At 38.4% G+C, this 23,902-nt stretch overlaps 1 protein-coding gene across 1 annotated transcript; it reads right to left on the bottom strand.

Annotated features, from left to right (window-relative positions):
- Positions 1-832: 832 nt before the first annotated feature.
- On the bottom strand, positions 833-22,976 carry hmgcll1 (3-hydroxymethyl-3-methylglutaryl-CoA lyase like 1). Its single transcript, XM_063874433.1, has 9 exons — positions 22,320-22,976; positions 11,247-11,324; positions 10,700-10,807; positions 10,242-10,337; positions 9,902-10,050; positions 9,018-9,081; positions 8,588-8,776; positions 2,175-2,300; positions 833-1,803 (listed from the first exon to the last, which is right to left on the bottom strand). The coding sequence occupies exons 1-9, from the start codon at positions 22,413-22,415 to the stop codon at positions 1,699-1,701; spliced, it is 1,011 nt and encodes a 336-aa protein (XP_063730503.1). The 5' UTR covers positions 22,416-22,976; the 3' UTR covers positions 833-1,698.
- Between the last annotated feature and the right edge of the window lie 926 nt (positions 22,977-23,902).

The following is a 23,902-nucleotide window of genomic DNA, read 5'->3' as shown; positions in this document are numbered from 1 at the left end:
TTTAGGGGCTTAGGGTCTGTTATGGTGCTCACCTTTTACTCAAAGCAGCCGCTCCCATAATAATGCAAAACTCTAAACCCTGAACAAAAATCAGCTATAAAGAGGATTTTTTTATACCATGCTTTAAAACCATGGGGGTCTGTGGGGATTTGCTTGCTTAGTAGTCAGTCTCAAGTCCTCATTAGAAGAGTTGCATTTTTTAGCTTAATTAGTTTGAGAAGCTTAAACAGTAGGTGGCTATGTTACAAAAAAGTCCTGTTTTATAAAAAATCAAAAATCCAAAGAACACCCTGATTAAAGTGCATAGACTTTGAAAGCAAAAAGACTTTTACTAAATGACACATTTTTACTGCAATGCCATTCAAATTGTATTTTATCTGTGAAATTATTCAGACTGTAAAACTTTGGGATTTTCTGGTTCAACAGTTTTCTTTGCAAGCAAGCTCATTATTCTATTGCTGCAACTCGATTCCCCTTGTTCACAAAGCCTTGTTTTCCCAAAACAGATCTGAGAGTGACTACACTTCATTAAATAATTGTTTGCACAGACAATGAAGCTGGACAACTTTCGGGGACAATTACCACATTTGAATATAAGTATGCCAGTTCTCTTAGCCCTCCCTCATCTGTTCATTAGAGTTATGTTTTATTATAGTCCCACTTTGCACCGCAGAGTCCTGTCCGCGTTCATTCTGGCATTTCAATTTAAGTAATTCCCTAGAGGGACAAAGAGCCTGCTATTAATGACAAGCTGGATAGAAAACCAAGGGTTCACTAAGTCCTGATGACAAAGACATCCACAAAGCACAAGCACTCCTTTCGTTCTGTTTTCTTTATTTGGATCATTGTAATCTCCAGCACATGAAAAGACAAAAACCTGATAATGATTCTCAAACACAATATATATATATACATTTATATAAAAGCTATTTATACTTGCCATCTTGTCTTGCATTACATTTAATTAGAAAATATTGTCATTTTCCATTGTAATGTTTATATTTTTTAGTTTTTACAGATAGCACACAGGATTTAAATACACGGAAGAAACACATTTGACACTTTCACAGACTACACTCACAGACGCTAGGTTGTGTAATGGTAAAAGCTTTTTTTAATGGCACAAACATGATCAAGGGGCACTTTCTTTATGCTTTTAGGCAAACCTGAGGGCAAAAACTATTTTGACAAGGTCTTATTTTTTTCGTAGTTTGATAGAAGTCTTGTTTTTCAGTTGCTATTCTCAGAGGACCTGACCTAGAATGAGAGCCGAAAAGGTCTTCGGAGGAGTAAAGTGCATTAAAGCTATTCATGTTTACAAAGCAGAACACAGCTTTTTCTTGTTGTTGTTTGTTTTCTCTATTTGTTAAAACGCAACACCCATGTGGTGATATTGGATAAAGTTCAGTGGGTTGGAAAAACTAATAAAAGTCTTATTCTGTTCATTTATTTTATAAGGCCACTGAGCTATGCAACGTAATAAAAGTGACTGATATTTAATCAGTGCCCATGTCTGCTCAAAATAAGTATGAGAAAGTTTGAAAACAGAAGTGAATACATTTGGATTTTAAAAAGGCCAGTTTATATTAGTTGAATGTGACACATATCTGACGCAAAGGCAACATATCTGAATGCAGCGACGACAGGGGAAGCACTTAAAATGTTGAGTAAAAAAGTTAATATTTAAAGATATTCCCTTCACAGTGTTCTGCCTCTTGCCTGGGCAACCTTGGAGTTTGTCTTGCGACGTAAAGCATTGCAGATGAAGTCACCAACCTCTATAACTTTGGCAAGATTCACACCCTGCAAAGAAAACATGTATCAGCAACGTCTACTCAGTGATTTTGTCTTAAGATAAACAAAACATTTGAAGACAGGCTTCTCATGACTTTAAGAACAATGTGTGCAACAGGTAGAAGAAAAGTGTAGTGAAAATATCCGACCAGCAGGGGTAGGGATTGTTAAATAAATTGTTCCCGAGATGGGGCATGCAACACTGTGGGCTTGTGCAAGTTGTGAAAAACCACTGATATTATAAAAGAAACATTAACAGAGCAGTATGTTTGCAGAGCAATCTTGTAATGTAAACAAACTCTGAAAAATGGTTGAGTTTGGTTGATCTGTTTGTATTATATATACAGCCAATATAAAGTGCACTGTGGAGAAATACTCACAGTTTCAATGCCCATGCCATGGAGCATGTAGAGAACATCCTCTGTTGAAACATTGCCAGATGAACCTTGAGCGTATGGGCAACCTCCCAGGCCAGCTACTGCAGAGTCCACCACACAGACCCCCATCTGGAGAGGACACACAACAGAGACATTCAGACAGACCTCCACACACTCCACCTCAGGTAAAATCCAGGAACAAAGATCCTTGTTCTGCTGGATTGTTCTGCCCGCTGCAGTGAGCCATGCCAGGGCTGCGGTCGTGTTTTACAGCTGTTTAGGAGAATTGCAGGCTTATGTCCCGAGGATGAGTGGGCACAGAATGTCCCACAGTATGGCTTAGTCATCCTCTTTGTCAGCTCCAACCACCAGCACCGCATAATTACGCTCATACGTGGGGAACTTTATAAATGCTGAACAGAATATGTTCCTGATTCTCCGTGTTACTCATGTTTTTACAGCAATACTCTACCCTTAACCATGGGGATTAACTTTTTTGCCACATGAGAATGCTTTTTTTTCCCCTTGGCTGGACGGTGTCCACTTACAGCGTGCCAACACTACAAGAATTGTAGCATTGCTCCACCAATTTGCAGTTGATACAAATAATCTTTAATGTCATAATAAATTTCACTGATGACTTTAGTAACATGTGTTCCTGTCCTGTGGTGGTGGAGCCTGCAATAGATTTATTTGAAGGCCTTTTACTTTGTTGCATGTTTGTCTCTATGGCTGCTTACAATCAAAGTTATTGTTACATTTCGTGGGAAACTTTTATTTTGTTCTTTTTTACTCGCTGCCAACAATACCAAGTGTGCTCCATATGAAAAGTTTTGTTTGACGGCTTAAGAATAAAAAGCGTAACTGCTTTTGTTTTGATGTTAATGCCTCAAGATGAGTACATTTATATCGTTGTATTTGAATAGTTCTCTGAATTCACATATTACGCAAAGCGATAAAACTGCAGTTCAAAGTGTAACACCTAAAAGTGTAGCTTTTATTTTCACACCAAAAACATATGAAGCCAGACCTTCAGAATTTAAGTCATTACAGCTAAGGTCTTGTGATGTTTTCCACATGTCCCTGGGATCGTCATGAGAATATTAAAAATGTTTTCCAGCTTCCGTGGCAGAACCAGATGTCAGAGGATCCCACAATGACACAAAATTAACACACTGACCCTCACAGTGGCATCGAGTCATGAAGGACTTTCAGCCCCAGAACCAAGCAAGCTAAATTAAAAGCATCTCTATTGCCTTTTTCCGAACAATGTTGCTAATTGGTTGCTTTTCCTCCAGACAAAAACCTATTTCTTTCAGGGGCCGTCTGAGCCAGCCGTAATTGCTGTTTGTGTTGGCAAGGGGAGAAGAGAAGGTGGGGTAGAAGGAGGAGGAGATCGACTCTGGTGTGTGCAGTGCACGAGATTTCCAGACCTTGGATAAAGCCAGAGCAGGATATTGTACTAGGCAGATTTTTTTTTAAAGCATAAACACAGAGTTGTAATCTAGCATGCCAATCCTCTCGCTTTCAGCTGCTAACCGTGTAAGGCCAGGGGTCCATGGCATACAGTTTCCGAGAGGAACAAAACGGACCCTTCATCAGCGTGCCCTGTACCTCAGGACACTAATCGTGCAGGATTTGGTGGTCAGCAGCTCAAGCTTGCCAATGCTCAGTTAGTTTCACACTGCCCTGAAACCAGATGTGCACTCAGTGTTAAAAAAGCCATATTGAGTAAGCTGTGGCCATATAAAAACAATACATTCCTTGGTAAAGACACAGTGCATTTTCAAACTTGCATGATTTGGGATAAGCTTGTTGACATTCTACACTCCGAGTGAACGAGGCTGAAGATGGACATGCTCCCACTTTGGTTTTAAAACTGCGTCAGAGAGAGAGCAACAGAGAGTGTGCATTCACTGAAGGATATGGAGCAGTGATGCTTTACCCACTGCTACATAAACTGGGAAGCTGAAAGAAACTGTCAGGGATCCACTGCTGACACATATATCACCTCTTTCCAGGAAGGCATAAACAGGAGTGCTCCTGAATACCAGAAGGTAGCTAGGAGATAGACAAAATAAACCTATTAAGAATAAATAAATCACATTTTTACTTCTGTATTTATTTGGGCAAAGATATTTGGAACCATATAATCACATCATTCATAAACTTGGATTACCAAACTAAAACCACCATTTCAATCATTTTATCAACGAATCTTAAACACATTATGATCCAAATGTTTTGTACAATTATTAAATGTTATGTCTTTATGTAAAGTTAAATCTGTGTGGTCAGTAACAGGTTGAAACGTATAAACTGTATATACAAACATACAGTTTCATCAACTTTTTAAAGTTTCCTTAAAGTTTGTTATTTTTATTTATCTGGTCTCAGTGATGAAGATCATGACAGTCATAATATGAAAATGTTAGATGGTCAATTATTGGTAAAACAAAGTTTTTTACAATGTACAGTCCATCAAAGGTTGAACAGTGCTTTAAAAAGGAAAACGCTGAATGTTATTGTCAGCGTGTTTTTGAGGATTCAATTGTGAGCCCAAACAGGTTCTACTGTATTCCCCAGCTGCAGCTGTACACAATACACCTACAATTGTGGATGAGAAGAAATAATTTTCGTTGCCAAACCTGTGAAATCTAAGTACATACGTTGTCATTGTGTGACCTGCCAGGAGTAGGTTTGTAACAAAGCCCCCCAGACCTCCTGGGAAAAAAAGAGGAAAGGTACAAAGACTGAGGAATGTCTTTATCAAGAACAAAAGAAGTGACTCAGGGCTGACAGCGCTGGGGGAATTCATTTCTATCCCAGTTGGTGGTGTGGACTTCTGGCACACAGTAATGAAAAGCTATGATAAAATCTTTCATTTCCATCTTGTTTATGGGTGAGTAAATGGTAGGCAAAATATCCCCGGCTGCTATTATTCTCTGTGGCCAGAGGGCAGCTGTGATGAATCATTCTGAATATGATCCACCGAGGAATTGAACCGTACTGCTGTGCTTTTTTACCCAGCAATCCAAAATCAAGGCTTACTTTTGTATATATTCACTATTTAACAAAAAGACCTCGTTTATCTTTTCTTCAGCATTATGCTAACGGATTACTGAGGAATAGAAGTGTAAATAATTAAGAGAAAAGCATTCACATGAACGCAATTCAAATCGTTTTTTCTTTGAAGGACTGCTGAGGCTTTATGGTGTTTTGTGTCCTGATAAGCGTTGACTGTCAATCATTAGTTGTCATTTTCATGAAGTAAATACTTTTTAACATCTGAAAACTCACGTCATGAGTTTTTTACATATCATCTAGTGTGCATGCATCTGCTATCTTAAGTTAGAATACAGTGAACTACATAAATAATGTTAAAGAGTTGGTTTATTACCTCCACGAGGGACAATATGATTTGGGTTTGGTTTATTTGCTTAGTCGTCAGCAGGAAACGCACTTTGTTCAATTTTAATGAAACTTGTTGGAAGGGTGTAGAATGAGCTAAGGAAGGACCCATCATATATGAATGCATGGCATTACAGCAGGTCCAAACAATGAGGGGGGTAGATCAATTATTTGTTATTACCATCGCAAAAAGGGAATGGATGGAGGTCTGCCCTATCTCAGCGCTCTACATACAATCATATTTTATTATATTAGTTAGTACAGGGGATAGTATTTACAAGACAGACAGGCTGTACAATTAACTGGCCTGCTTTAAATTAAATACCACAAAATACGAGTAAATGTTTGGTAACCGATTATAATATATATCAGAATGAATAAATAAAGCACCCAATACATTTAGTGGGGGTGTAACTTTTGGTAACTAAATGTTTCAAGGTTTTGAAACGTTGTCTTTGTACCTCAAACTAAAAGTCACGCACCATAACTACTTTTAGGACCCTTTTGAAATCTAGATTCTACATCTCAAGTGGGGTTGACTCTAATAAACAAACTTGAACATTATCTTCTGCACACCAGATATCAACAGGAGCTATCAAAGTCTGTTAGAGTTGGGTCTGCAACTGCAGTGCCATTCATCACGTGCTCAGCAGCGAGCGAATGAAAGGATCATTTTCCACTGGCCTTTAAGCACAGCATTGTCAGGGAGTTCAACAGCCAAGCGACAGATGAGTTAGGAGCCCCCCCGGGCCCTTCTATCCACCTCAGTTGCTTTGTCCAACAGACACTGAATAGGTGAGCCTTTGTGCTGACCCCCTCACATCTGTTGACCCACCCAGCCCCCGATGAGCTTCCTCCTCTGTGATGACAATGTGCTCCAGAGAACTGATATCTGCGTTACGTCTGTTTTATGTCTGCATTTATGTCCTCTTTACACTCGCTACGAGCAAAGCGGTAACAACACCCTGACGAGAGCTCTTCGACAGGAAATGTACAACCTAATTACATTTTTGTGAGATGTGTAGAAACCAAGTTTATTACTGTGGGCGTCCATGAAGTGTTGTTTTTTTGTTCACTGCAATACATGTGCACTGTGATGGAACGGCCCATTGGAAATATCTTATGCTCATTAAGATTCTGGGAGATTTTGTTCAGTGGGCAGTTTGTGAATCATCTTGCCTTGTGGGGAAGCTAAGATCATGTTTCTTATTGCCCCTCTTCCTTGTTGAGTGATGGTTCCTGCTTTTCTGTGTGTCCCATTGTAACCTATACATTTGTTTTGTGCGTTTTCAATACTCCCCAATACAGAGGATACATTCATAATGTTGTAAACAGACACATTTTCATTAAAGCTCAGGGCAGATTCAAGTTAACATTGTGTTACACTTTAAACTAAAAAAGTTAATCTGTGTTTAAGAGGCGAAACACTGTATAACACAGATGTATATTAGATCAACATTTGTATGCGTACGTTATTAAATCTCTTATATCATTTCCAACAAACTTAAGTGCCTTAACCTCAGCCTTGTTGAACCTTTTCATGAAATATAACTTCATTTTGCCAGATTCCGGTAGGAAAATAAACACTAATTATCCTTTGCTCTTCAAAAAATCAATCTTTGAATGTACTGTAACATCTGCCCCAAGATGGATTGGGCACAGCTTAGCATATGATTACCCAAGCAGGAATACTGATTTACAGCATCAGAAAAAACGCTGTGATCTCGGCAATGTTGGCAGTTACTTAAGGAAGTTGAAAGATATCCTGGAACAAGAATCACCACCTCAACTGTGCTTCCACATCTGGTTGCTCCTCTTCATGTCATCGTGAGTCAGAACACTGATTTATGAAAAGGCTGGGCCTTAATCCATAATCGGCCTGCGGTTCTCCACAAGATTGTTCGTATTCATCATAAGGAGGAAGATGTGCATGCGAGGGAGAAGGTGCCAAGCCGCTGAAGAAAGTCAAGCTATCAAGCAACTCAACAAGAGAGGATGTGTGGATCAAGAGGATGATATATTAATGTCTTGTGCTTTTACAGAGGGCTTCTCTGAAGAAAATAGGCCTCCTCTTCTAATCATGTCAGTATTTGGAGTTCCTCTTCAGACTTCTGCTAGAGAAAGTACTGGCACTTTAAGACCCCTCACACAAAGATCAGAACGTTTTCTCTTCAAATAAAATAACTATCATCAGAGCTCATGTCTATCTTTAATTTAGAAAAGACCAGAGAATTTTAACACATTACTTTCCGAGATTTGCAGATATTACAGGTCTCTCCTTCCCTCTTATTTTCAAAGATACAGGTTTTGAGAATGTTCTAGCTCCGTCCTCTGCGTTTCCCAGAATTCACAGGTCCCGCATCCAACATTGAGAAAAATCTTGGAACTGTTCCCCTTCATTTAAAGAAACTTGCCAGGTGCCTTAAGCAATTTGTACCTAGAGCAGGGCAGCAACATCTTGCCAGAGAAAGCAGCACCTTGTAAACCTTTACTGCTATTTATGTTTAGCAGATGAAGAGACTATTGTGAATTAGGGACTGGGGTTGAACTCTAGTGTGTGAGAGTGTGTTTGTAATTAATGTTATATTATTATCTTATCTGTTGATTTTCTTTTTTGGTGCCTATTGGTAATGTTTATGCCTTTTTTGGGCCATCTTGTAAATGAGATTGCTCGGGTTGTACACCATTTAAAAGTTTAAAATCTATTTAAAATGGACATTTATTGGATATGTTCATCTTAGATTTTACAGTCATCCTGTTTGTAACCAAACTCCCCAAACTGTGAAACTATGGGGAGTATCAATTGAATGAGTTGATGCAGCTTTGCAAAATGCAGCAAAAGGCTATGACAGAGTTTGGCTCATGTCTTATTGTTATTGTCAAACAATAACACTAAGTTCTTGTTTGTCAGTCTTAATTCAATTATTAAAAGCCTTTTTTACCACTACTTCTGGTAATACAATACTTATCGATTACTATTCCCACAATACATTATGAGTTCTTACCTGAAGTGCAGTAAGGATGTTGGGCAGTGCTTGCCCATAGGTGTCATGGCAGTGAACTGCGAGAGCGTGGGCGGGCACCTCCTTCATCACACTCTGCAGCATTTTCAACATGGAACCTGGAGTACCAACACCGATGGTATCCCCCAAGGAAATCTCATAGCAGCCCATTTCATATAACCTCTTTGCCACCTAAAAAAGTGTTTAAAAACGTGAAAGATTTTCTTATTAGCACAGAATCAGTTAATATCTAACCTAAAATTATGTAATCTTCTATGAATATATTTGTCTACAAAACCTGTATTTTGTAAATGTTTCTTAATATGCAATGTCATTTGATTTGATCACAATTCAGAATGAACATCATATTATATTTTCTCCACCGAATGTAACAGTTAATATGAATATTAGGATTTTCGAAAGGTTTTCTCACTTCAGACACTTTGGAAGGTTCAATGTGTCCCTCGTGGGGGCATCCAAGGGCACAAGACACATATCTGAAAGACAAAACATTTGGGATTTGCCTTTGAGGAACTATAAAATTTGACAACGGAGTTGGAATTAGAAGCAATTCAATAACAGAATTATGTTAGGTACTTTGAGGAAGACAACACTGTGGATTTTATTTCATTATTCCAAGTACTATGCAACAGTATACTGCACATATTTTAGTATAGATTTCATGTAAATCATTTTCTATATCTCAACGTATAATAGTTTAAATGGTTTTTATTTCATTTTTTGGTGTTTTTTAAAAACTTTTTCTTAGCAATAGACCTGTTTCTGATTCTGTTCGAAAGTTGCCTGTCTCGACATGGACTTGCTCTATTTAAATAAGAATAAGAAGATTGCTGATAATTCTGATGTTTCTAATCTTATTTTGGCTTTTCATCTTGAGATATCTCAAAGGCAGATGGAACTGTAATTACATTTTGGTGTGATAAGGATCTTCATTCGACTATCCAACCTTTGTTAAGCACTGATGTGTTCATCCTATTTGAACAGAGAGGTTTATTTAACCTAAAAAGACATGCGTAACAATTGAACTATATGCAGTAACTTTCACTGTTTGGTTTGCTTTAATGTCCATCTGGACGTGCGGTTCCCTAATGCATAAATATAACCTTGTGAACATCTGGACGTTTTATTTAAAGCTTTCATTACTGAATTGTGTGTTTTCTCATTGATATAGAAACTGCAGTATTTTCAACAGTCTATAATTTGGAAAGAAAAAAGAAAAAACAATCCCAAAAGTGGTTGAACTTTAGAAATGTGTTTTCATTAATTGTAAGAATCATTAATTTCCCAAATACTCACCCACGAACTGGAATCTGTTGCTCTTTGGCAGTGTTAATGACTTCCTCAAACCTCAGCATGCTTTCATCAATAGAGCAGTTAATATTTTTTTTACTGAAGGTTTCAGACGCTGACCCAAACACCGCCACTTCAGTAGCACCAGCTGCAACCTTAAAACAGGAGAGAAAAATGAACTTGTAAAACAGTTTTGAACACTGTGCTGGAGTCACACTGAAGTATGTGCAGGACTTATGTGGAAAAAAAGCACAAGTGCCTACATTAAACTAAGATTGACAAGCAAGTATAAATAACTATGGTCTAAAACAGAGATCATCAAGCTGAATTGGAAATAAATGCTTACAGCATCCTGGAAGCCTTGCATGTTAGGTGTCAAAACAGGGTACCGAACATGAGGTGCTCTCTGAATTCCTCTGAGTACATCAGTGTGGTCTGCCATCTAAATGAAGTGGGGGGAAAACATATGATGTAGAAAAATAAACCTTTAACATCATCAGAGAATAAATCATCCTGTACAAATGTTTTTACATGCTTGTAGGCAGCGGAAAGCACAGAATCACTTTTTCATCTACGATTTCTCAGTAAATAAAATGTGACATGTTCATGTTTGCTTTTTTTTAGGAAGTCAATACTGGCACAATTTATGACAGGGAACGAGAGAGTTAAAATACTCTTTCCAAAGGCATATGTAGGTCTAACAAGGATACTAGAGGAGATTTTCTGGAGGAGTTATGTGGACAAGAAAGAGAGCCTAATAAATCACTCAGCACTCTTTTGCTGTGCACAAAGAAGAGTTATTACCTGCGGTACCCACTTTGAAGAGACAAAGCTGGTGGCCTCGATCACCGGCAGGCCTGTTCCCGAGAGCATGTCTATCAGCTGGATTTTCACCCCTGTTGGAACAATTTCCTGGGGAACAATGAAACTGAAACTGCTTATTTTGCCTTTGATTCCACTCAGTATGGGAATTACAACAAGATATCTAACAGTTGTTCTTGCAACAATTTTTGCTAATCAATAACAATCTATATTCCCCTGCTGAATCTTGCACTTGCTTGATACTAATAACATATTGTGGTTATAAATGTACTTCATCCATGCAACTAGTCCGTGCAATCTGTAAAACTACAGGCGTCCAGTAAGGAGAAGCTGTGTCATCTTTCCTATTACATTTCAAAGAAAATGTGAAACATATGCCCCTGGCAATTATGGCACACAACCCATATGTTATGGATTGTTTCATGTATGAAAAATGGGAAATTCCCGGGTGGTCATGCATGAAGATACAAAACAAGGGTTCCTACTTATAAATATAAATGAGATTTGTGACGATAATAATAGTGTATACCTTTTCATTTTGAAGTCCATCTCGTGGTCCTACTTCAACTATTTTAACAAACTCTGGATACTCATGTCCTGTTATAGTCTGGGAAAATATCGAGAGATACAGAAATGAGAATTAGAGGTGCACAGGACTGTACACTAAACACATGCAGGCATGCAGTCATCCTTTTGGCACGAGATGCTCCAGGACATGATATTTCTAACATGAACAACTGTCTACCTCGAAACCACATGAAACCTGAGAACATAAACATAAACTTGTTATGACATTTAGATGCAAACGCAGGATGTCTCATTGAGAAAGGACAACGAAATAAGGTAAGGGTAACTCCACAAAAACCACATGGGATATTCTGAGGATCAGGGTATTTTTGGGGTCTTAACCTTGTTGTTTTAGAGAAAATTGAAATATAAAAACTGAATAGAGATTAAAGATAATAACAATTGATATACATGTAGCTCAAGATAGCTTCTATAATTAACATTATCCTGTCATGTTGACCACTAGCAGAAGTTGAAGAAGTAGATCATGTTCACAACTAAAAGTACTGCAATCAAAATGTTACTCAAATAAAGTAAGAAAAGTATTAGCATCAAAATATAGCCACTAAGTAGTAAAAGTGAAAGTACTCATTGCAGCAGATCGTCCCATTTCAGAATAATATAGTACATGTTTTTAATTCAAATTATTGATTCATCAAAGCTGGTTATTATGTTTTAATAACTTTGTATGCGGCAGGGTATCTTTTGAATTTACTCCAGGTCTAAATAAGGTATTATTTAAGGTTTGGTGTAAGAAATGTTCGTTTATTTGAAGCCCAGGAGACGGTTTAAAATAAAGAAAGCAAAACTCCCTTAGAAGTTATAAAAGGAGTGTTTAATAAAAGGATGCAGTAGTAGGCCTTACAAAAGCTTCACAGCTGTGGCTCAATAGCCCGGGACACGCGTCCACAGGCCACTGACTGAGCGGAGCTCATCAGTAGTTACTGTCTGGCGGTCCGGAACAAAAGAGAGCTCGATTTCACAATCCTTACATGTTTTATAGAACCACCCCTTTCCGACCATACAATAAACAACTTCAAAATCAGACGCGCCCCGCTGTCGTGCTCTCATTGGTTGGTAGCGGGGGCTGGAGCCTCCTCTATAGGCTGACGTCGTCGGGGGCGGGTCCTCTTATGACGTCACTGTCGCCATCTTGTTAGCGAAGTCCTGGAGCTGTCATCTACGATAGTCTATTATGCAATTCTTAGGAGGTTTATCAGTTATTAAACAGGCAACTGTATCATTGCAGCATCAATGAGTGAGAGGTAGAGGCGGTGTGTTTAGTATGCAACTCCACTGGTCCTTCTCCCTCTACTCATATATACAAAACAATATTAGCTTTATGCTATCTGAGGCTAAAAACAACATCCTGTAATACTACCGGAAATGGACAAATATGATCCGTCCAGAAACAGTGAATTATCTTTTAAAGTTCCGCTCTAATATATTGATTATTTCTAACAATCCCTCCTTACACACCTTTCAAACGGTGTGTAAACTATAATATAATCAATATGTTCTCCATTTGAATATTGCATAATACAGAATTGTATAGTTAAAAGTTATACATGATCATACAATCTTTTATTATTGAATACTTGTGGCTGAAATCCTGGAATGGCACCTAGAACAATAGCAGCAATTTCCTAAATGCGTTAACTCTTCAATTCCCTCCTTTCATATCTTGTGATGAGGTAAACAGATCATTTTCGATTCTAGTCCAGTGTAAATGCACTTATTCAATATGATCCTGTAAAAAATTAATGAACTGTGAGTAAATCATAACAGCAATCAACTCTACTATATAATACCAAGTTGTAAGAAGTGATAAATCACATCCTAGGAGTAGTTTATAGAGCATTTCATGTATACAGAAATAAGAACTTATAAGACACTTCCTTCAGACGAACTCATATTGCTCATGGTCTGAATAAGGGATAGGATCATCCTGTTTTTCAATTAACAAATGTAACTGTTTTCTCAAGAGAAATTGACCTTTATTTTTGCTCACTAGAGAGGACCGTGGTGATCAATTGGTCCGCTAAAGTGCGAATACATAGTATGTAACAACATCCACATAGTACCAAGATTGTATCCATTCCTGCATTGAATAACATTGATTCATTATCGGAGTCTAATATTTACTGAACATTCTTTCTAACGTTCCTACAAAGGGGTCCTCTACTCCACTATAGTCTGCTAGCTCGATGATCAGGGCGGTAAGTCCTTCTAACGCTCTGGTTACTGATCCATCTGGGGAAGGGTTATTTGGGATGAAAACACAGCACAAGATTCCAATTAGTCTGCAAACACCCCCTTTATTAGACAAAAACATATCTAAGGCCACCCTATTTGCCAGGCCATCAGACTGGTTCCATCCAACTGTACGTGCAGTCCCCTTACGGCATCATGGGTGTAATTTATGAATCTCTGCTGGTTGTAGTAAATATAGTTGATCCAATCCACATTCTTGTTGATTGTAGGCCAAAGAAATATTGATTCGAATCCTGCAGTTATCTGGTTTCTAGCTTTAAACTCCCTCTCACCAACTACACCAGTGCAAATGTTCCAGGCCAGTCATGTGGAATGCCTGGACACAAAATTTTAGTACCACTGTACCACCAAACATCTGCCCTGGGGTATTGTACGTTAGCCACAGCAATTCCTGAAAGAAGGTCCTGGCTGGTTACTGCTGTTGTGGAATTTCACCATCGTAACGTTCCCATACTGCCTCATCAATGCAAGATCAGTAGAGCCTGCTTTGTTCTACCGCATACACAACCCAATCTTAACCATGCATTAGTGCCTTCATACTATATTTCCACCGCTATAACCTTCTGCACAGTCGATGTACTCAAATATGTCACCAGTCTATTATTATCCAGTATATAAGCCTGCGCTGTTCCTATATGAGGGACTGCATTCAGGGAAGAATTTGAATCTGCCGTTTCAGGGACTATCTCCGCTTGGGGCTCAGCTATTTCTATCAAAACCGAGCACATAGGAACTTTTCCAGGAACCTCAACCCCTAATAGTAAATGAAATGAAGTTGTTTCTCCCCTTGCTTTGAATAGATCATCCAATACCATTTCATGCTTTCACCGTACCAAACACACTCTGTCATTTACCTTTCCTCCTATTTCATGTCTCTCGGGGGATAACACTTCATTTTACCCAACTTTGTAACTGCAAGCTTTCTGTTATTTTTATCCCAACCAGTCACATAATCAAAAATAATTCGACCACTCATTCAAACCATCCTGTATTTCGTTGAAACAACCTGTATGTTTCTTATCTGTTTCAAAACACTAAATAAGTAAATTATGAAAGTTATGCTCATCTGGTATTATCTGTTGTGCAACATTTGTTCCCGTCATTGGAAATTCCTTATGGTCTAACGTGACTTCAAAACGTTATTGGCTTGTGCCATAATTACAAACAAAAATGAAATACCCAACTTCCTTCGGTAAATTATGTTACATATTGCAATTAGCTTTGAATTTCCAATAAGTATCTAAATTATTCCTACATTTTAAAATCCCCATTTCAAGTCAAAATGCAATATGTCAACTCCTCTCATTTCTGGAGAAGGATACACTGAATGTGTAGATAGAATAAGACCCAGTAAAACCATGATGCAGCCAGAATGAATGTATTTCCTGGCTGTTGTTCCTGAAAAGGTGTGGATGAAATATACTTCTGTATCAGAATCAATTACCCACGGCTTCCCGTTCCTGCCAATCACTTAACCTCTTTAGATGTATCAGCTTTCTCCTGTGCCAAACTCCATGTCGATCTCTGCCTGAATCGTGTGCAGAAATCCCTCCTTAGGCACCAGACAAACTGCTTCTACCTGTTAGTGTTTAGAAGTTAGAGAGCTGGGACATGAAATCAGAATTCCAACAAAATGTCATCACATTTTTCCTAGGAACTTAGATTACATCTGTGAAATTATTGTTGTGTTTATCACCCTCCTTATACTCATAATCTCCAACTGTCTGTAGTTGAGCCTTACCCTTTGTTCCACTATTTTATTCATCGTACCTGGACCATGTATATCGAGTAGTTGGAGGAGCCTGGGATATAAGATTTACATTGACAACCTATATGCTGTACCTGCTGTGCATATTACAAACAAAACCTCTGAACCTTTGATACTTCTCAATCTCTACTAGAGAAAGGGCGCTGACTAACTTGGTTCCCATTTCATCACATCATATGTTTAGCTTAACTTTAAATATTCTTGTTATCTCCATACTTCTACTATCCCCAGGTAACATATCTGTTAAAAAACCATTTACAAATTCAATATCATTATCACAGGTGAACTTCTTTCATAGGTTCCACTCTGGAATTGTATCTGTCAGCAGCCTCTCGGCAACTGATTCTGCTTTTCCTGTAAAAAATGTAAAGAAATGGAAACAATAACATCATTTATAAAAAATTGAATTGTTAATCATGGAATTGTAATTTAAACAATCATGCTGTTGAGCAAACATGTTGCCACTCCCCCTTTTTACACATCTTAACAAAGAGGTGTAACAAAAACCCGGTTGAGAAAAAGAACTTCAGTTAAACTAATTCAAAACCACATCAATCATTATTCAGACACATCAAATCATTATTGTTCAAACATCAAACTCTCCCGTTAAAGAGTGTCTCTCTCCATCCATCAGTCCTGAAAGAAACAAAATCTCTGGATTTAGTTTGTGTTAGTTCAGAACATGCTCAGTTAGTCTCTGTTCCTCTCTAAACTCATGCAATTGCATTGATCAGATGCAAACATTCATTCTCACTCACACAGTCGGGTCTGGTCAGGGTCAACCCAGAGTCAGTCATCAACAGTGCTGTTGTAAAACAACAGTCAGTCCCGGTCAAAGGTCACTCGGTCTCAGTCTTCTGGTCACGTCATGCTCTGCAGAGTCTTTAATTATTCCGTCATACTCTCCATTTACAAAAACACTTATAAGTTTCCTTTTAATTAGTACTGTTTTTTAAAATATGTCTTATCATTCTATTAGGACAGCGCCGTGGTTATGTAGAGACGTCCCGGACGTATGCACATTCCAATCTACTCACATTAACCTGTCAAATGAACATATGCCAGATGTGTAGGTCACTGCTTTTTTGACCTCCTAAAGCGACAGCTTTATTACCACAATATATAATGTCAAAACTGTTGAGATATTGCACACATCTAGTGTCGCAGCTTGTGTGAAACCTTCTAAAGAACAACAACAACTTACTTCAATATACTTTACTTAGATTACATTAACAAAAACTGCTTCCCTCATGTTAAGTTAAGTAATTGTTAAGCCATCACTTCCTTTTTTAAACTACTGGATCTTTATCACCACCGAATTCATACAAAAATCTCTAATAGATCTTATTTCCAATACTCTTCACATACCCACTATCTTAAATCAAAACATTATTAGGATCTGTATGACTCTGCTCGATTCTCTTAATATACTCCATTATTTATGATCAATTCTAGTCTTCTTGAAAAATATTTCAAGTCTTTAATCAGGAAAGTAATGTGTGGAACTATGAGAGCTTTGACATGTTACAATTACACCTTTAATCCATAAGAATGTTTAAAGTAGGAATGACTTTAATAATGGTTTCCATTCACTTGGTTAATTATATTGGACATGGTCTGGTATCTAATGTTGGAGTTATCACTATAACAAGTTTGTTTCATTTAAGTATCATATCTGAGATCAAGTGTGTACTAAATCTCTCTCCTTCTGTAGATCAAAACTCCCACAATTTAATTTTACCAAAGTCACACCTCGATATAGGCTCTGAAATATTAATAGGTTAACATGATTAAATGTTCCTACTCTGTTCTCCTGACTCCTGAACAGGTTCTACCAAAAGTGTAGTGGATCTTGCTTATCTCTATAATTTCCCCCTATAATAATGTGTTACAGATTTATTTACTCCTTTACTTTAAAAACTTCCCTTTTTCAAATATCTTTTACCAATCTATAAAATGTTATGTAATAAAACATTCGATATTTGATCTTAAATTTACAAAGTCAATTCAAATTCTTTAAATGTGTTCCACTTATGTGTTTACGTGAGTGAATGTGTTTACACAAACTCACCCATTCGAAATCCCCTTCCTGCCACCTCTGCTCTCTGGCTTGATGACCCCGACCTCCTTAGATTCGGCCGATTGACCTTTTCGCCCCTTCCTGTGCATCTGGTTTTTGACAGTCTTTGACTTTTTGAACCTGCATTCCACATCAAGCTTCTCTCCTTGTGCGGATTTTCATTTCAGCATGGGTCTGCTCGATCACCGTCTCTTGATGTTTTTCATGGGAGACGGAACCCCGTTTTCATGTGTCTCATTGTCCATCAGAATCTGTGCTCTGAATCAACCCTTGTTGCTCTGGACCTCTGTGATCTTATCAGAGGGACTGGTGATGAGTAGATCTCTGTCAATCAGCATGATTCATGTTTGTTGCTGACCTGGGTGGAGAAGCAGACGGATGCAGTTCTAGACAAAGCCCTGCTTTTGCCTTCCTTTCTTATTGAATTAGTCAGGAAATCTCCGTGGGGGATGGTCTTTCGCATTATTTCAGGAGGACATGGGTCTGTCACCAGATTGCAGAGGCTGCAGTCCAGGTGGCAGCTTTCTTTAAATCTATGAATCTCAACACACTGGTTAAATAAGTCCACTTAATTTTCACTTTTTTAACTAAGCATGTGTTCTGTCTTGTGTATTAAATGCCATCTACTGTAATAACAAGTTAATGTCTAATAATAACATCTCTCAAATGCATTTGACTTAACTCCTTTAGGAAAATATTTTCTCCCATAATTCAAATATTCACATCCAGAAACCATATTCCCACACATTATCTTTGTACGGCCTCTGTTTTCTTCTACTATAAAAACATTCCAATGCTTTTTCAAAAAGTTAAAATCCCTTTAACTTAGCCTGTACAACCCAGCAGAGCATATTCACAGATCACTAAGATGTAAATGATTCAAGTGTAGTCATACGATTCACTCCTGTATTTATCTTCATATTTACTAGTGTTAACACTTTTATCTATATTAATAATCGCTAAACTTCTTTTAACAGCACTTTCTTATAATTAATTCCCGTTCTGTAAAATGTTTCTCCTCTCTTCTCTACTGCTTACAGACAGATGACTCCTGAGTCTCCTCTCTGTGTGAGAAAAACATCAAAGTTAATTTAGATGATAACAGCATTTGGTCTTACAAGAAGATTTGGGTGTCGCCTACACCCCCCTTAATGGTCTTAATCCCCTCTCTTACTCAAACAGGCTTTATCTTTATGGTTATTGCTCAACACAGCTTCACCCCCCTGTTCTGTTCTCAGTCTTATCAGAGAGTTACCTCTCTTCTGTGATCTTAGTAACCTTTCATCCTTTAACCTCTAACTCCCCACCATCTGCTTCTTGTTGGTAGAGAATTCACTCTTTTAAAGTGTAATTGTGTTCTTGCCATTTGTGCTTTCTCTGTTTTTATCATTCTTAATTTCAATGTATCTGTCCTAAACTGTAACTCCCATATGGGAAAACTGGTGTTGGATTGAAGATAAACATCAGCCTTAGCTCTATTGTTATTCATACTCATTACCTCTCTGGTTCTTTCATCTCTTGTGAGATTAACCAATAGGTCCAGACATACCGGATCCACCAAACAATATAAAATCACTATATTATAACAGAGACACATCTATTTGCAAAACTCTGCGGGAGTTGCTGGTAGTTGGCACATATAACCGCATGTTGCCCGGATGGTTTGTGCGTTCTCTTGCAAGATTTCTGTCATTACCATTTGGACCTCAATGTACACTATTCAATACCCTCACCAGAGGGTGCTATTTTGTTCCTGAAATAATACTGGATATATATTAATTCCTCCAGTAGGGGCGCTGTTTTTTCTTTCTGCCCCGTCTTTATTGGCTACTTCCTGACTGGTTTAGCCTCTCTGACCATTACTTCCTCTGAAGTTTTCTGTTAATGGCTGATGCTAACAGACTACGCTAACTAGGTTAGCCTATTAAAGACAAAGGACTTTGGGGGAGGGGAATAGAGAACCCGTTTCCAGATGGTTTCAAGCAAAACAGCACAGTTCAAAAAGGCCCAACACTGCTTGGTTCTTTAAAAAAAACCCTCTCTGATTACGATTACACATAACACTTAACCCTACACTAATAATTTAGAAATTCTCCATGCCCTAACAATTTAAGTACTCTTCAAAACAATCGCAGATAGAGAAGGGACTTCAACCTCAGCTCTTCTCGTTGTAGTTGGTACCATAAAACAAATATTTTCTAAATCTATGAACTATGCTTTGTTAAGTTCCAGAATCAGTAATGACGTCAGGACTCCAACCTGTGCTCTCACCATGCTTTCTTCCCTTCAACAAACAGTAGTCTCGAGGACTTTAACCCCAAGCTACGCCTCTCAGACAAAAGAGGTCTTCCTTTTAATATTAACACTATTTGCCAACTATGACTGTTCAATAACGCAACACGCTAATCAGAGACTATTGGAATGTCGTCACAATTCTCAACGTAATTCTGTCGCAAAGATTACATTTACTGACCCACTCACTAATCACTCGATTAGGCCTTAACCTATTAGGACTTTTTTAAACTTACTTTATCACAAAATTATACTATCAATGCCGAAATACGCTCCAGAACCTTAATCTGAATCTACGCTGCCAATTTTAATTAGCACTACGTTACCGAACTTTAATCGATATTTACGTATTAATTTTACCTAAATCTCATTCTAATTCCGGCGTAAAAAGGACAAACACAGACAAACAAAACAAACAAACAAAAAGCTTTGGAAAACCCAGGACCGCACCCCGGTTAATTTCAATATATTCAGTTCTTAACTTTAAATAGCCAGTTCATGATTAACGACTCACCTCCAGACACTCGCATATTAAAATGCTATATAAACTATGCAGATTTTGAAATAAACAGGCACTGCTCACCTTATGAAATGGGATCCAATCCGAGTGTCTGGAGTTTATGCCGATTCCGCGAAATCCCCGTCCCGTCCTGGCACTTCAAATCACGTCCGGGGTCACCAATTGTAAGAAATGTTCGTTTATTTGAAGCCCAGGAGACGGTTTAAAATAAAGAAAGCAAAACTCCCTTAGAAGTTATAAAAGGAGTGTTTAATAAAAGGATGCAGTAGTAGGCCTTACAAAAGCTTCACAGCTGTGGCTCAATAGCCCGGGACACGCGTCCACAGGCCACTGACTGAGCGGAGCTCATCAGTAGTTACTGTCTGGCGGTCCGGAACAAAAGAGAGCTCGATTTCACAATCCTTACATGTTTTATAGAACCACCCCTTTCCGACCATACAATAAACAACTTCAAAATCAGACGCGCCCCGCTGTCGTGCTCTCATTGGTTGGTAGCGGGGGCTGGAGCCTCCTCTATAGGCTGACGTCGTCGGGGGCGGGTCCTCTTATGACGTCACCGTCGCCATCTTGTTAGCGAAGTCCTGGAGCTGTCATCTACGATAGTCTATTATGCAATTCTTAGGAGGTTTATCAGTTATTAAACAGGCAACTGTATCATTGCAGCATCAATGAGTGAGAGGTAGAGGCGGTGTGTTTAGTATGCAACTCCACTGGTCCTTCTCCCTCTACTCATATATACAAAACAATATTAGCTTTATGCTATCTGAGGCTAAAAACAACATCCTGTAATACTACCGGAAATGGACAAATATGATCCGTCCAGAAACAGTGAATTATCTTTTAAAGTTCCGCTCTAATATATTGATTATTTCTAACATTGGTTATGTACTGTATCACATTATTAATCAAAATCTGGCAGGTAACTGAAGGTTTTAAATACATGTAGTGGAGCAAAAGTAGGCTACACCATTTACCTCGGAATTTTAGTGGAGAAGTACACAGTAGCTAAAAATGAACACACAAGTCCCAAAAAATTGAACTATGGTACATTACTTGAGTAAATCTACTGACCATTAGGGAGAAGAGAAACAAAACAACCCGGCAGAAATGGCAGCTAGCAGACTTGTTGTTGCTAACAATTCCCGTGTTAGCAAGCACTGCTTTCTTTATAGCAGACATGGAGCTACATTAGCATCTACTTGAGTCTCTGTCTGTCTGACGTTACCTGACCAACGTAAGTCCAGTTTTCGCGCTACCTGTTTTTTTAAAGACCACCAACTTCTGAGAAACATGTCTTCGTCTAAGTTGCTAGTATAGACATTTACCACCTACCTCAACTAGCTAACATTTAAGGAAATACTGACAGTTTAAACTAGCTAGTAAACGTTAGCAAGTTTGAATTAACTCACCAACGTCAATGAACTGCTAACTGTTGCATCAGTAATGAAGTAAGCTACTTTACTTCTGCTAAGTAAGACAGATGTTGACATCTGTATATTTGTAATACAAGGTGCTTTGGAGACTCCACATGTTTAGTAAATACACTGACGTACACACTTTTCTCTGTAGCCAAATCCCTCTGCAAATTGGACAGGAATTTTAAATGCATGGCTTTATGGATACTCGAAAATGCAGTATGTATCCGTGGGACCAAAACAATGAGCCAGAAGAGTCTGTAAAGAAAGATGCTTATTGAATAATTTGATTCAATGTTATGAATTCAGTAAGAATTTAAGTGCAGAATATATTTCCACTCTCAAAAAACAAACGTATTGTTGTTATTATAAAATAATTATGTTTAGGCGGCCAAATGGAGTAACACAACACAAAAGAAAGAACAGAATTATCCAGCCTCCATCAATTGTCACATACAAACAATTTAGCAAGAAAAATAACACTTTACTATATTGAAATACAGAGATGCATCCCTTTAAACAGAGTGATGTGTGGATGTAGAGCAGAGTTTCCATTGAAGAGGACCATTACATAAGAAGCAGCAGTGCTGTTATCGGTGGCTGGCTGCTGTGCATCCTCTCTGTCATGACTGAGTCATGTGGCAGAGCATGTGCAGCAAATTAGAAACAAGAAAAAGGACGCCCACCTTCTCCTCCAGCAGCCAGCGTTTCAGCCATGGGTAATCCTGGATGAGTTGCTCATAGCTCAGGCAGTGCTTCACTGTACTGGGTACGTTACCCATCCAAAGGCTGCCGTTCAACCCTGCTGCTCCTCTGTGTCCTCTGAGACTAACCTGCACAGAATGCTGCAACTCATATAGCAAATTGAAGTGTTAGATCAATACGCTAATACAGGCCTGGATGCCGGAGGGCCTGGCTGCAGGAGGAGATGGAATTAGAGGACGCTGCAGATGGATGGCGGAGGATGATTCAGCAGTTGCCATGGCAGCCACATCCCTACTAGGGAGGGGTTTAAAACAGAAGGGGATGGTGGGGACAGAGACTGCGGGAGAGGAGATGTTGAAAAGCGCAATTGAGCGATATGGGAGATTAGTTCTGCACTTTGGACTGGGAGTTCTTTTGTGAACATGGGGATGATATTATATGTGCTAAAAAAATCTAAAAAAAATACATGCAGGTGCAGGGCAGAAAAAAGATACAGTAAGGAAAGAAAAGTCTGTACAACTTTAAATCAGTTCCAATTATGTATAATCAGGCTAAGAACTGATTTTTTTCATCACTGTGGAAACATTTGAACCAGTATTCACAAAAAGTTGTATATCTTGGTTCAACAACAACATTAGATACACAGTTGACTCCCTTTTCTGGTGAAGGCTTCAGGGAAACTGCTTTGATTGATCTCCAGTCACCTGAACAGTTGAAGGGTTTCCATTGCCAGACTTGCCACTGCTGCCAATGTCAACTGCATGGTGTAATAAAATCCCTTGTTAAGCTGGGGCAACATTTACCAGAGAAAGAGCCATTCTTCTGAACCCAGATGTTAACAATAGAGGGTCTTAATGATGTCCTAGCATTCAGCCATCCCACCACGCTAAACTGCTCTGTGATGAGAGACCTCTACCTCTCGCTCGGGGGAGGAGGGCGACTCATATGATCAGCCCTTAAAAAGATTTTTTTGTAGCTGACTTCAAGTTTGATGTCTATCAGTTGCCACCCCCTAAAAAATGGTGTATTGCCTCTAATCACCTTCATGGCTCTCTAGAGTATAGAAAGAAAAGTAGTGCTGCAGATGTGAATAGTGGAGTTTTGTAGAGTTAAAGGTTTACAATTTAAAACATTTTATTTAGCTTTTTAGATTCCATTAAATCAGTGTCGATTAATATTTTTGCTAAAGAATTATCAAAGGATTTTTTTAATGTTGTTATATTTGCACATAATTATTAACCCATTTGAAATAATGTCATGGTTTCTGTGGTTTGTGAGCCTCTAAACTCTTTCAGATGTCTGCAAATATGTGCTTTAAATGTGTCAAAGCCCAAATAATAATGAAAACCGCATTTGCTAAAGCATTAAGTTCATGTTAATTGTTTCTATAGAAAATCTGCTACCACAGTTTACAGTGTTGGGTATGTTTACTCTACGTAGAACTTCAAAAGTATATTTTAAGAAATAGGATATAATGAAACATTGCTAAGACCAGTTTTCATTTGTATTTGCTGTCTATTGTCAGAAAAATGAAGCCTTTTAAGGAAAAGTGGTTTCTTCTATG

The sequence above is a fragment of the Eleginops maclovinus genome, chromosome 22 (genome assembly GCF_036324505.1).
Source record: "Eleginops maclovinus isolate JMC-PN-2008 ecotype Puerto Natales chromosome 22, JC_Emac_rtc_rv5, whole genome shotgun sequence".
Taxonomy (NCBI): Eukaryota; Metazoa; Chordata; class Actinopteri; order Perciformes; family Eleginopidae; genus Eleginops; species Eleginops maclovinus.
Note: the sequence above shows the minus strand (reverse complement) of the source record. Positions and strands in the feature narration are given on the sequence as shown.

What these genes read in the sequence shown, in the direction of transcription:
- hmgcll1 (XM_063874433.1), bottom strand. Translation starts at nt 22,415, where the DNA reads ATGGGTAACGTACCCAGTACAGTGAAGCACTGCCTGAGCTATGAGCAA. An exon ending in CTTCAAAGTGGGTACCGCAG is followed by an intron (nt 10,338 to 10,699) that starts GTAATAACTCTT and finishes CACTTCATTTAG; the next exon opens with ATGGCAGACCACACTGATGT. An exon ending in ATGGCATGGGCATTGAAACT is followed by an intron (nt 1,804 to 2,174) that starts GTGAGTATTTCT and finishes TTTTCTTTGCAG; the next exon opens with GGTGTGAATCTTGCCAAAGT.